The sequence below is a fragment of the Dreissena polymorpha genome, chromosome 13 (assembly GCF_020536995.1).
Source record: "Dreissena polymorpha isolate Duluth1 chromosome 13, UMN_Dpol_1.0, whole genome shotgun sequence".
Classification (NCBI taxonomy): domain Eukaryota; kingdom Metazoa; phylum Mollusca; class Bivalvia; order Myida; family Dreissenidae; genus Dreissena; species Dreissena polymorpha.
In genome coordinates this window covers 62,079,521-62,092,940 of record NC_068367.1, presented here as the reverse complement: position 1 = coordinate 62,092,940, position 13,420 = coordinate 62,079,521, and the positions used below count along the sequence as shown (strand labels likewise).

The 13,420-nt window shown below is 37.3% G+C and overlaps 2 protein-coding genes across 3 annotated transcripts in view; both read left to right on the top strand.

The window, feature by feature from the left end:
• Window positions 1-13,420, top strand: part of LOC127855499 (dipeptidase 1-like) — an 87,624-nt gene that overhangs the window by 73,314 nt on the left and 890 nt on the right. The window contains exon 12 of one of the 2 annotated variants that reach the window (XR_008037572.1): window positions 13,032-13,366. The exons of the other annotated variant lie outside the window; for it this stretch is intronic. The gene's annotated coding sequence lies outside the window, so the exon portion shown is untranslated. Of the gene's footprint in view, window positions 1-13,031; window positions 13,367-13,420 lie in introns of those variants that run through there. 2 annotated transcript variants of the gene reach the window in all.
• On the top strand, window positions 1,196-13,104 carry LOC127855500 (dipeptidase 1-like). Its single transcript, XM_052391143.1, has 11 exons — window positions 1,196-1,650; window positions 3,322-3,463; window positions 3,699-3,831; window positions 5,016-5,166; window positions 6,117-6,204; window positions 6,653-6,829; window positions 7,651-7,747; window positions 8,655-8,730; window positions 10,740-10,875; window positions 12,406-12,503; window positions 12,966-13,104. Exons 1-11 carry the CDS (start codon window positions 1,322-1,324, stop codon window positions 12,973-12,975), a joined length of 1,437 nt encoding a protein of 478 aa, XP_052247103.1. The 5' UTR covers window positions 1,196-1,321; the 3' UTR covers window positions 12,976-13,104.

Genomic DNA, 13,420 nt, shown 5'->3' with positions numbered 1-13,420 from the left:
CTCTTAAATATTCATTATATGCATCTTTTAACGATTTAAAAACCTGAAAATTATAAAGCGTTGCAACGCGAAACGATTGAATAATATGGAGAGTTCTGTTGTTGTCGTTATAATTTGTATAATTACGATGATTGCTTACATAAAGTATAAAATATATTTTTTCATTGTATGAGCACGGATGGCCGAGTGGTCTAAGCGATAGACTTTTACTCCAGGGGTCAGTGGTTCGAGCCCAGTTGAGGGTTATTTTTTTTTCTTTTTGTTTAATTTCATTCTTGTTTTTTTACTGGAGCGTTTTAGATCCAATGTTTAAATTTACCAATATAAAGCATTTGAAGATCATCTTTAATACGTGCCGAAGACTGTGAAAAGGCCCTTAAATGTATATTTTGTAGAATCTTTCGCAAAACTTTTTTTAATGGAATGTCCCGAAATGAAACCACCCGATAATAACGGCTGTTAGAATTGCGTGAAATTATACCCCGCGAAATTAACTGATAAGATAGTATACCGTTTATGGTTATTGCCAAAACTTACCCGAAAAATAGGTACCCAAAGTTCCTTTTAATTGCCTTTATTCATAAATTGTGCAAAGTTCACTTAAATAAGCCACGATAAATGTGCACTGATAAATCATACGATTATAATATAACATGATGTTTTAAGTTATCTTGATGTTGATCACTGTTTGGTCAGCAAAAGTGGCTATATTGTGAATTTGATATGTATTCTTTATATAAACAAAGCATTTGTAACATAATTATCCAAATAGAAAAAATATATACCAGTACCTACTTTAAGTGTGAAACTTCTTGCCTAAAATTAACCCATTTATGTCTAGAGTCTAAAAAAGGCCTTGGCAAACAGCGTAGACCCAGATGAGACGCCGCATGATGCGGCGTCTCTTCAGCGTCTGCGCTGTTTGCTTAAAGAAATTTATGTAAGATATATTCTAAATATAAAAATAAATATACTAGACATCCCTTATTTCGGAAATAAATTGATCCATTTTAGAAGGATGGGAGAGTCCACTAGCTTTAATGGGTTAAAGATTTTTATTATTATTGAACATTCCCGGTCCTAAGCCCCATTATTGATAAGATTCACGGCCACTGTGATGATGAAAATATTCGTAATAGGTTTCTCGTAAGCGGCCGTAATTATTCTCGACGAACCGTGACGTTCGACAGCGTGAGTGTTAAGGCTACAAGCTACATTTGCGATCGCGCAGATACCAAAAGATGATACTTCCCTATCAGCCGCTGCGAACGAAAAACGTGCCTTTACATCAGCCACGGTGTTAATGGAGCTCGGAGCGTAAATGGACGCTACCGGTGACGTAACATTCTCGAACAAAGTGGGCTCCTCTAACGCCTCGTCGCGTTCAAATCTCTTCAACACTCGTCAGAGGAGGATGCAGACGAGAATCGTTTACGGATCCCTCGTGGGGCTTACAGTCTTGGTTCTGGCGCTAGTAATCGCGCTAGCGGTCGTGGCCTCGAAGAAGTCGACCGGAAGGGAGCCGTCGGCCGCTGCCGGAAGTGACGCATGGAACGGTGTGTGGGATCTACCGGAAGTGGATTGCTCATACGCGAAAGACAAGCTGGAACGGGCGAAGTGTGTTTTGGACAGTTATCCTCTGATTGACGGGTAGGATATTAACAATTTATTTAGACAGTTTTCATTTTCGTAGAATTAAATGTTTGTTCTGACTTCGAAGGGAAAATACAATAAATTTTATTTATAACATGACCTACGCTCCAGGAGTGAAAAAACGTAATGCTCAATTTTGTTTATTACACGGATGTTATTACACTAGTTATATAACTGTGAAATGACGTCATTTTTTGACGAAATGACGTCATTATTCCAGCGAATTTCTTCAGTTAAATTCTTTTACAGTGTGAATAAATGGTGAAAAGAGCATAAAATTCATGTTTAAATAGAATCTTAGATTCGTGGTCATTTTTTATTGAATTTATTAAACTCGTCATCAAAATAAAGATAAAAACTCGACAAGCCTCGTTTTTATCTTTATTGATGACTTGTTTAATAAATTCAATACAAAACGACCACTCATGCAAGATCCTACTAGTATATGTAAATAATTTGCAGTTTCGTACTAGAGTTTATGTACATTTCAATTACAACCGGAATGATTGATTCGAATAGATAACGTTGTAAGAAGTGTCGTTTATTTTATGCTTTCCGGTGGTTTATAGAGAAATGTCAGTGAAATAAAAGTGATATTTCACTGTTTTAAACAGTGAAAAAATAACAGTGAGAAATATCGATATTTTTCACGGTTTATTGTGAAATGACGTCATTTTTTTCGACGAAATGGCGTCATAATTCCAGCGAAATTATCCAGTTAAACTCTTTCACACTGTAAACAAACGGTGACAAAAGCATAAAATAAAAAGAAAATTTGTTGGATTCGATGAAATATCGATTTAATTTCACTCGTGATCATAAAAAATAACATATTTTCACTCGTGGCTGCGCCACTCGTGAAAATATTATTTTATGTGATCACTCGTGAAATAAAATCGATATTCCATCGTCATCCTCATCATCCTCATCATCATCATCCTCATCATCATCCTCATAATCATCATCATCATCATCATCATCATCGTCATCATTATCGTCATCATCATCATCATCATCATCATCATCATCATCATCATCATCATCATCATCATCATCATCATCATCATCATCATCATCATCATCATCATCATCATCATCATCATCATCATCATCATATTCATCATCATCATCATCATCATCATCATCATATTCATCATCATCATCATCATCATCATCATCATCATCATCATCATCATCATCATCATCATCATTATTATCATCATCATCATCATATTCATCATATTCATCATCATTATCATATTCATCATCATATTCATCATCATCATCATCATCATCATCATCATCATCATCATCATCATCATCATCATCATCATCATCATCATCATCATCATCATCATTATCATCATCATCATCATCATCATCACCATTATCATCATCATCATCATATTCATCATATTCATCATATTCATCATCATCATCATATTCATCATCATATTCATCATCATCATCATATTCATCATCATCATCATATTCATCATCATCAGCCGCAGCAACAGCAGCAGCATTATCATCATCATCACCACCGCCACCGCCACCATCATTATCATCATAAGCAGCAACAGCAATAAGCAGCAACAGCAGCTGCAGACGCATCAGTATCATCAGCATCAAAATCATCATCATTATTATTATTGTTTATTCTTGCAGACATAACGACTTGTCGGCGAAATATCGTATCTACTCCAACACATCCGTGTATAATGTATCTCTAACTTCGGATCTCCGGACGATCTGGAACATGTCGCACACCGATATACCTCGCCTGCGGGCTGGAAAACTGGGCGGTCAGGTTAGTGACCTGAAATTATGTACATTTAAATAGTCTGGACAGGCTTATCAAGGGCGACACGTTCCGCGAAAACTGGATTTTCGCGTAGAAGAGACTCTCTTTAAACAAAAAATACCATAAATCGGAAACTGTCGTCCCTGATTAGCCTGTGCGGACTGCACAGGCGAATCTGGGAAGACACTTTACGCACATGCATCAAGCCCCGTTTTCCCAGAGCGTTGCATATTTCCTTTAGTTCTGGGCTTGCTTCGTCCCCTGTGGGTCCCAACACAAGGATGCCGTCCGTCTGTCCCTGGAGCAACTTGACGTCATCGAGAAGTTCGTCAGGCGAAACCCGGAAACGTTCACTTGGGTCACAACGTCGCAAGGTATGGAAGCGTTTTTATACCCCCCCCCCCCCCCCCACACACACACGAAGGGATGCGTGTAGTTTCCGCACTGGTGTGACAATGTTTTGCTGCACTCTAACTCAAACAGTTTTCCTTTGATCGTCACCAAACTTTAAACATGTTAAATACAATAAAATGTGACCAAAAAGCTTGTTTGTGACATAAGTGGAGTTTTCAGGCATAAACTGAAATGTTGAGTTGTTGTCTATGTTTTCGTTTGTTAAATATACTTTAAAATGTGTTGTTGTTGTTGTTGTTTGTGTCGTTGTTGTTGCTTTTTTTTGCAGTCATATGTCATCCTTTGTTTCTAAAATGATGGCTTATATTACTTGTACATGTTTCTCAGTTACTTTGGGACGACACTTTACAAGCATGCATTAAGCCGGGTTTACACGCAGCGCGGATCATGTGAATGCAAAATTCGGTTTAGGTCCCCACTCTAGCATGCATATTTGGCCGCAAGCAGGATCTGTTTTGTATCGGTTGATAGTGGAACACTCAGTTAATTTAAACCTATTAATTTAAGCTAAATTGAAATTTAATGTTCTTTCTACTTATTTGAAACACTCGAGTCCGTTTCCTGGGCCTAGAACCAGTGCATAGTGTCTTAAGAGGAGATCTAAAAAAATGCCCACACAGTGAGTAACAAACTCGTAACCTCCCGGTCGCTATGCGGACACCATTTATATTACACCTCGGCGACCAAACTCTAAGTTAAGGTAAAAGTTAAGATAATCGACTGAAACATCATGTTTTATGGAGTGAGGTATTTGAAATGGCTTTAATGACATTTTGCAGCATTGTTTGCTCATACTGTTCTATTCATTATACAAATATTATAGATGCATTCAAAGCAGATAGGGTATCGGGTCTAGTGGATATTAAAAAAATGGACATTCTTTATACAGGATATTGGCATCATGTATCAATATTGGATCTGTTTTTAAAACTGGTCGGATTCCAAGTTTAGTGCGTCTTTAGGGCGGCCGTTCTACAGACATTATTTTGGCATCAGTTTTTCTTTATTGTTTTTTTTACTTTAACGCTTAGTCTTGATGCATTAAAAGAAGGTTGCGTTGCCAGTATAGCGGGTCTTGAATGTCGCACTCTACAAACAGTAGTAAAGCATCATTTGATGATAGTGTTGCTTTTGTATGTGACAGGTATTATAGATGCATTCAAGGCTGGTCGGGTGGCCAGTCTAGTCGGTCTTGAAGGAGGCCACTCTATAGACAGTAGGCTGGGCACCCTGAGAATGTTTTACAATTTGGGAGTGCGCTACATGACAATCACGCACAGCTGCAACACCCCATGGTAGGTACATCACCGTAACACGATTTATGACAGTTGCACACAGCTGGTAGGTACACCAGTATTATATAAAACAGGACAGTTACAAACAGCTGCAACATCCCATGGTAGGTACACAACCACGATATAATACACGACAGTAACACATAGCTGCAACGCGCCGTGGTAGGTACACCGCCATGGTATTAAACTTATTAGCGCCACCAAGTAGTTTTGGTAGATGTACACATCCATGAAATAGTATTATTAAATCCACCAATGGGGTTGCGTTTCTTGTGTGAATTTGCTGAGTGTTTGTTTTTGTTGTTTCGTTGTTGGTAAGTTAACGAAAATCTTAAAGCTCCCGTCATATACTTATACAGAGGGTTCATAAGCGTGATACTTTTCAAAATCAGATATTGCATTTACATATGCATTTTCTTCGTCGTATTCCCCATAATAATTTGATCTAAGTGTTTTCCAAAACATCGTTGTGCTCAATGTGCTTAAACTATTTGGAAGTATTCAAAACATGAAAGCGTTATGGGAATAAGTGAACTTTGACCGGAACTATTCAAATTTCCATTTATATTTTGAGATCAACGTAGCGGAGCATTGTTCGAAACCTGTCAATACTTTGATCGTTGGTTGAAATAACCGTAGCAAAGCTCAATCGGAAGCAGTCACATTTATGTAAGAATGTAGGGCTTTGCTCGGGGCTAGTCAAATATGTGCGCCTATCAATTAAGGGAAAACACGTAGCAATACTACGCTGTGAACCATTCACACATACCCATTGATGGTGATATAACCATTTCGGATAACGATTTTTACCGTTTATATGTAAATACGGTCGTTCAAACATAACTCTACAGAGCCTACGGAGGTTTAAAAAAAACAGCATAAGGTCTACTCAGAACCAGTTAAATGTCAGCGCTGAGATTGAGAAAACCCTTGCAATTTTTATTTCAAAGGGCGGACAACTGGAAGATGGACAACGAAACAACGTATAACGAAACAGTTGACGGACCGAAACTGGGCGGACTTACTGAATTCGGAGAGGTGCGTAAATGCATGAACAAACGTTTGCATGTAATTTTATTCAAAGATTGTATAGATTCAGTTCGAGTGACCTTGGCAGTTACGCTCAGATTTGCGTTCATTTCAAGATTGGTCACGCTTGCCATAATGTATGTGGGTCAAGTCACCTTATCAGTAACACTCACCGCTGCGCCCAATCCTGCGTTTGGGTAGCCACACACTGTCTCATACACTCTACAGGTCGGTATATTGTTAAGTCAAGTGTTCGTTCGAGAATTAGGTACGTAACTCCGGCAAGCTTGACAGAGAGTTAGTCAGTAGGTCTTTCGGTTGGTAAGTCAGACAGTCCGTCAATCATGCTTCCCACTCGGTCTGTCAAACAGGCAATGGAATCACATCAATCAATATATCAATCAATTGTAAAATGAAACAATCCAACCATCAATACACCCGTATATGTCTCTTCCAGAAAGTCATTCTGGAGATGAACCGTCTGGGTATGCTTATCGACCTGTCGCACGTTGCCAACGCGACCATGGAGGACGCACTGCGAGTATCTAGGGCTCCCGTCATATTTAGCCACTCGTCTGCGTTTAGCGTATGTAACCACTTCCGGAATGTTCAAGACTCCGTGCTTCACCTATTGGTAAAGTTTGTTGTATTTCCTGTGACTGGTTGCGGCGTGCGAGTTTGTATATTCTTTACATTTTTGGCTCGATCTCACGAAAATTAAACATATGAACCTCGTTCTGGGAAAAACGGGCTTAATGCATGTGCGTTACGTGTCATCCCAGATTAGCGTGTGTAGTCTGCACAGGCTAATCAGGGACGAACCTTTCCCTTTTATTGTATTTTTCGTTGAAAGAAATGCAAAATTGTGTTTAGGCGGAAACTGCACAGGAGGCTAGTCTGGGTTGACACTTTTCACACGTGCATTAAGCCCAGTTTTACCAGACCGCTGCTAATTCTATGATGAATGTAAAAGCATTTTAAAGTGGATATGGTGTTCTTCTAGCGATCGGGAGGTCCGAATCCCGACAGTGGGAGCGTTGTTTAGATCTCCCTCCCTAAGACGCCTAGTACTGGTTCTAGTCCCAGGAAACGAGGTTTAACTTAACGTTACAGTCACACATATAAATTTGAAGACCTTACATGCAGTCGCATGTGTTAATTTTAAGAATAAAAACACGGTCTCACATATTTACTTGATCAATAAACAAACGGTCTAAAAAATTACTTGCAAAAAAAAAAATGCAGTCGCTCATATTAACGTTATAGAATAAACATTCAGTCGCGCATACTTATTTAAAGGATTAACACGTTTGTACCCGCTTAATTGTTGTTTTCTTTCTCTTTTCGTTATAACAAACTTTTCAATGGCTTATGTCCCTTAATATCTTTAGTGTGAGCTTTATTTGGGTTATTTACTGACCATTATGTAATGCCTTTTTGACGATTTCTTTACAGAAGGAAAATGACGGTGTTGTCATGGTCAACTTTTATGACAAATCCGTCACGTGTCCTCCAATGAGAACCAACGCATCAAAGCTAAAGCATGTGGCAGGTGAGATTCTCAAAGCTAAGCCATGTGGCAGCTGAGATTCTTAAAGCTTAAACGTGTGGCGGGTGAGATTCTCAAAGCTAAGTCATGTGGCAGGTGAGATTTTCAAAGCCTAACATGTGATAGGTGAGATTGTCAAAGCTAAGTCATGTGGCAGGTGAGATTCTCAAAGCTAAAACATGTGGCAGGTGAGATTCTCAAAGCTAAGTCATGTAGCAGGTGTGATTCTCAAAGCTTTACATGTGATAGGTGAGATTCTCAAAGCTAAGTCATGTGGCAGGTGAGATTCTCAAAGCTAAAAATGTGGCAGGTGAGATTCTCAAAGCTTAGTCATGTGGCAAAACAGATTAAATGTAGTAAACTGTATTAATCTTGGGCTTTTTCCACGAAACAAATTGGGTATGCATAATATTAATTGTATAATATAATTGGTCGAATTACGCACAAGATTACTCTTCAGATTTATTTATATTGTAAATATACGTTTAAAAAATAAAACATCCTGCAGAGTAACAGCACATTTAAATAATTTGAAAAATCACGAATAAAAACGCTATCATTGGTCATATAGAACCGTATGACGATTTTTCATGACGTTATCCCGGAAAACCCCGCTCATCTACTGATAGAAATAAAGCTTATCAATTAACAACCCTTCAAAAATTACCCATTTTTCTTATTGACCAGCATTGTTAGTTCTAAGGGATTTTTCCTCAGCCCAGCGCAATTGGAATAGCATGTATTTATGTGAAGGGAATTTTGGTCATGCGTTTTAGCAGGCTGTGTAGATTTTTGTTCATATCTTTCTTGACATCTATTACTTCAAATTATTATATCCAAAACTCGATGTGCGTAGATTGCGTGGGCATAGGGTCGGACTACGATCTTCATACCTTTGTATCTATTTCAGACCACATCGACTATATCAAGAACTTGATAGGCGTAGATTACGTGGGAATAGGGGCGGACTACGACGGGGTGCCGAGGTAAGTGAATGTTGAATTATCGCTAAGTGGTTGGTCTTTAGTCATGTCAAATCAATATCCGATCTTAAGTAATATCCGAACTTGAGTAATGTCCTATCTTGAGAAATAACCGATTTTGAGTAATGCCCGATCTTAAGTAATGCATTGTCTTTAAAAATGTCGATCTAAAGTAATGTCTAATCTTGAGTAATGTTCTATTTTGGGTAATGTCCGATCTTGAGAAGTATCCTATGTTGAGGAATGTCCGATATTGAGTAATGTCCGATTGCAAATAATGTTCTATCGTCTGTAATGTTATATAATGAGCTATATTAAATCTTGAATAAATATCCGATATGTTCTATCTTGAGCAATGACCCATCCTAAGTAATATAAAGAAGTGAAACTCCAGCTGCTGGTAGATTAGTATTGAATTTTCATTAAAACAATTAGTTGGTCCTTTATTTAAGGCAAGTGACCGATTGCGCAAACAGTACAAAACAGCACAATACAGCACAATACAAACCAACATAAACACAAAATATGAATAAAGCTAGGGTCACCGCCTTGGAACGGTCAATGCAAAGCATGTCCGTTCATGAGTTATAACCGATCTTGAGTTATGTCCCATTGTAAGATATGTCAGATCTTGAGTATGTCCCATCGTGAGTAATTTGCGTCTTTTAGTAATGTATTGAGTGCACATAAATTGTAGCTTAATTTCAAAATACGAAACGCTTCCACGCTTCTTATAGCACGATAATATATTGTTATTAATTAGTTGAATTCATGTTGGCTTTGTTATTGAGCTATAGACAGCCTTATTGGCCTGAGGCCGCAGGCCGAAGGACAATACGGCTGTCTGAAGCTCAATTACAAAGCCAATATGAATTCAACTCATTAATGACAATTTTATTAATTAACTTTATAATATTATTCAGCAAGAAAAGCTTGAATTTAACTTTCGAATTTCAGGTTTGTGTTAATAAACTAAGTTTTGAAAAATAGCAAAATTTCTGTGTATACAACTTTTTCCCTGTTTATTTTCCCATGCAAAATGCTTTGAAAATGTTACGTACACCAAAATACCTTTTAAGAGATATCTTGTTAATTTAAAACGAAAATTTAATATTGTTGCAAGAGGAAACAAATGTTCCATGCATTTAATTTCAGAAGAATAATTATTATTTCATTAATACTGTAATATAAAGGCGAGATTACTGATAAAGCATAGGAACGATAGCATTTGAACTTAGTATAATTATGACGAAATATGCTAACAAGAAATTACATGATGCAGGAACACAATTTGACAGATCGCGAAATTAAGCAAAATAAATTTACCTGAATAACATTCCATCCACACTGGATTGTTTTTAATACAACTCAGAAAGACAATACGGATTGAAAACTTACTTATCGCCATTTGGAATTGCATTTGTAATATGTTAATCCTCCATGATTTCGCATTAGTTTTGCTTTCGGCGCTAATTGTAGCTTGAAACGTTCAAGTTGTTATTTATGTACATATGCTAAAATATTGAACCTTACGGATGTGGTTACACTGCACTATTGTTATTGTCGAAAAAAGCAGCTGAATATATTAGGGGCTGAGTGCTTTCAATAAACTGCAATATTATATTTTTAAAGATTTAAACTTGTGCACCAAATCTAAGCATACTGCTTCAAAATTGTCGAAATTTGAGATTCTCACATAAGGCCGAGTTTTTCCTGGTTTCTGATTGGCTGAATCTCGTATTGGCCGTGTTTTTCCATATTGGCCGCCTTTTCTCGTATAAGGCGAATTTCGACCTTTATTGGCGAGGCTCAACTTGTGTGGGGCGAACAAATTGAACACATTCTCGTCTTATATTATAAAGTTAATTAATAATATTACATATTATTATGCCTAGTTTCTATTCGTATTGCACAGTTATTGAATACCGATATAGATTTGCGAGTTCATTATTTCGTTATTTAAATTAATGATTAGCATATCGCATTCAGTCGAATTTTTATCGATCGTACAGCTTGCCCGAGGGTTTAGAGGACGTTTCGACGTATCCCGCCTTGTTCGCGGAGCTGGTGGCGCGTCGCTGGAGTGACCTAGACCTTCAGAAACTTGCAGGGAGAAATCTCATAAGGGTGTTTAGGAAGGCGGAAAAGGTAGGTAACTGGGTATTTTTAATAGTTTGTCAAGGCTACATTCCACTAAATCAAGTAAAATCCCTCCGTGGTCGAAAGTAGTACATATTTCTCAAGATGTCATTTCCTCTTCTAGTTTTAAAGCCAATTAGACATCACACCCATTCTTTTGCGGTCATGTGTGTCTGAAACCTTTTTATATTGAGCATCAACTAGAACTGACTGGTTTGTTCTATAGTTGTCACGTGCTATGTCGATATCGTGGAATATTTGTTCATATGTCGGTCGTATGTTTGGTCTCGCGGTATTAAACGTGATGAGGTATCGTATGTGTTTCGTCCTATGCAATTTCAAGTTGTGAAGCATAGGCCATGTCGATTGATATACCAGTATCACGGGGTATATCCAACGCAGAGTTGTCTTCCTTGCTCTCACATAAATCTCTGTCATGACAAGAGAATCCTACCAGATTTGGTTGACCGTTATGTTATTGGTTTAAGTATTATAGGATGAAAAGTAGTCTCATTTTATTTGATATTTTGAAAAAAAGTGTATAAGTTTTTGTTCAGAAGAACAAATAAATAACCTAAATTTAAAAAAAAGTAAAAATATCAACGGTAAAATTATTGTACCACGTGGTTAGACTATCATCACATGGTTGGTAATGAAGGCAGGGATTTGATCCAGCAATGCTGATTCCAGTCAAATCTCTGTGCGGAGGGTGGCATTAAACGTGATGTGGTATCTTATGTCTATATGCAATATCAAGTTGTGAAGCATGATGAAGCAAAGGCCATGTCGATTAAAAGTATCACGAGGTATATCATGCGAGCTCTGTTTTGTTATATTATGCTGATTGTCATTTATAATGTTTTGTTTCATCCCATTTGGTATACGTGCGCAATTTAATGTTATATATCATGCCAAGTATACCAAATGGAATACCACTTTCATTGGCATGCGATAATTCTTGAGGTTTTAAAAACACACTATCATGTGATATGTCACGTGGTACATCATCAGTAGCCGATAAATCATGCGGTACTTCATTGGTTGTATTATGTGATTTATAAAAAAAATATCTTATTATTACGTCATTTTGGCGCCATAACGTAATTATGTCACAACAGTTTGCAGTGTATCCCTTTAAATGATGGCAACAATACAGTAGCAGCATAAACTCAAACCGATGGTGTCTTAAACTGATAATGTATTGGTGTCTGGTATCTTTTCTATCCATTCGTGATCATAGGTAATAAATATTATAAAAATACGACATTAAATTTGAAGAAATAAAATATAGTTAAAAAAATATGGTCTGTGTTCACTCGGGAATGTAAATTAATCGACCGAAACCAATTATAATATAAGTAGGTTAGAAAAATAAAATATATTCATATAAAGTCTGGTTTGTTATCTCTTCGGTTGCGAAATGAAATATCCTATATACCTCGGGAATGAAACTTTCGCGACCAAAACCAACACATATTATATGAATAAAATAAAACCATAAAACATATACTAATGAAATCTCGTTCGATATCTCTTTAGGTGCGAGATGAGATGTCCTATATGCCTCCATTCGAAGACATGCTGTCAGAGGATGAAAACAGCCACAACAAGCCGTGCCAGACCGATCTTAGTATTTGGTATTAGGTTACGCATGAGCAAATAATATCCTTCTTTGTTATATATAGAATTCGCAATATTTGATCTCAAATTTCACCATGACCGAGCGTATAGCCAATATATCACTATGAATGACTTGAAAGGTGGTTTCATAAGCTTACACAAAAACTGCATAAGAAAAAAATCTATACGTTGTAACTCAAAATAATTCCTTAGAACATAAGCACTGGTTTTGACAGACACCGGCACGGCCATCTTGTATGCAAACACCATGCCCTACTATTGAGGCTGGCAACCATCAACATACAAAGAAATGCACAAATCAGGCCTTTTGCCCTGTGACTAACACATGTACGTTGAAACTGATACCAAAACTTATCATTTTAAAAGCATTTTTAAAATCGTATGCACCTCGACTTGCATCATATGTGCTTAGTAGCAAACTGACTGCAAGTAACCCCCCAAATTCCACTTCCTTTTAGGGGTATGTAATCTATTAAGAAGAGGCGATCATCGGTGGAAACGGGTAGAGTGCAAACTGGGAAAAGGTCGAGGCGGTCTCAACTTTACGGCCCGAATATGAAAACACGGTTTCCGGAACATGTTAGAGCGTTGAATTATTATCCTGTTTGCTGAACTTTGAATGACACCATTGTTTATAAATGATATATTTCACATATTTTTTTTTCACTCTGTGATAAATATTGTATTGTTTTACGCAGACTACACAATAACGGTTTTATGTTGTTTATGTTGAAGTAACACCATACAATCAACTCGCCAAAAGGGGGTCTCACCAATAGGGAGTCACTATCGTGTATTTCATGAAAAAAGTATAATCAAATCAAAAACAATTGTTACATAGTGTGTTCTTTGGATAAATGTACAAATGTGTGAAAAGATGCTACAACCGTTGATATGACAGGGGAGATAATTC

Coding starts and splice junctions, on each gene's coding strand:
- LOC127855500 (XM_052391143.1), top strand. CDS start 1,322: ATGGACGCTACCGGTGACGTAACATTCTCGAACAAAGTGGGCTCCTCT. Junction 6,830..7,650: donor ACTCCGTGCTTCACCTATTG/GTAAAGTTTGTT, acceptor ATTTCTTTACAG/AAGGAAAATGACGGTGTTGT. Junction 10,876..12,405: donor TGTTTAGGAAGGCGGAAAAG/GTAGGTAACTGG, acceptor ATATCTCTTTAG/GTGCGAGATGAGATGTCCTA.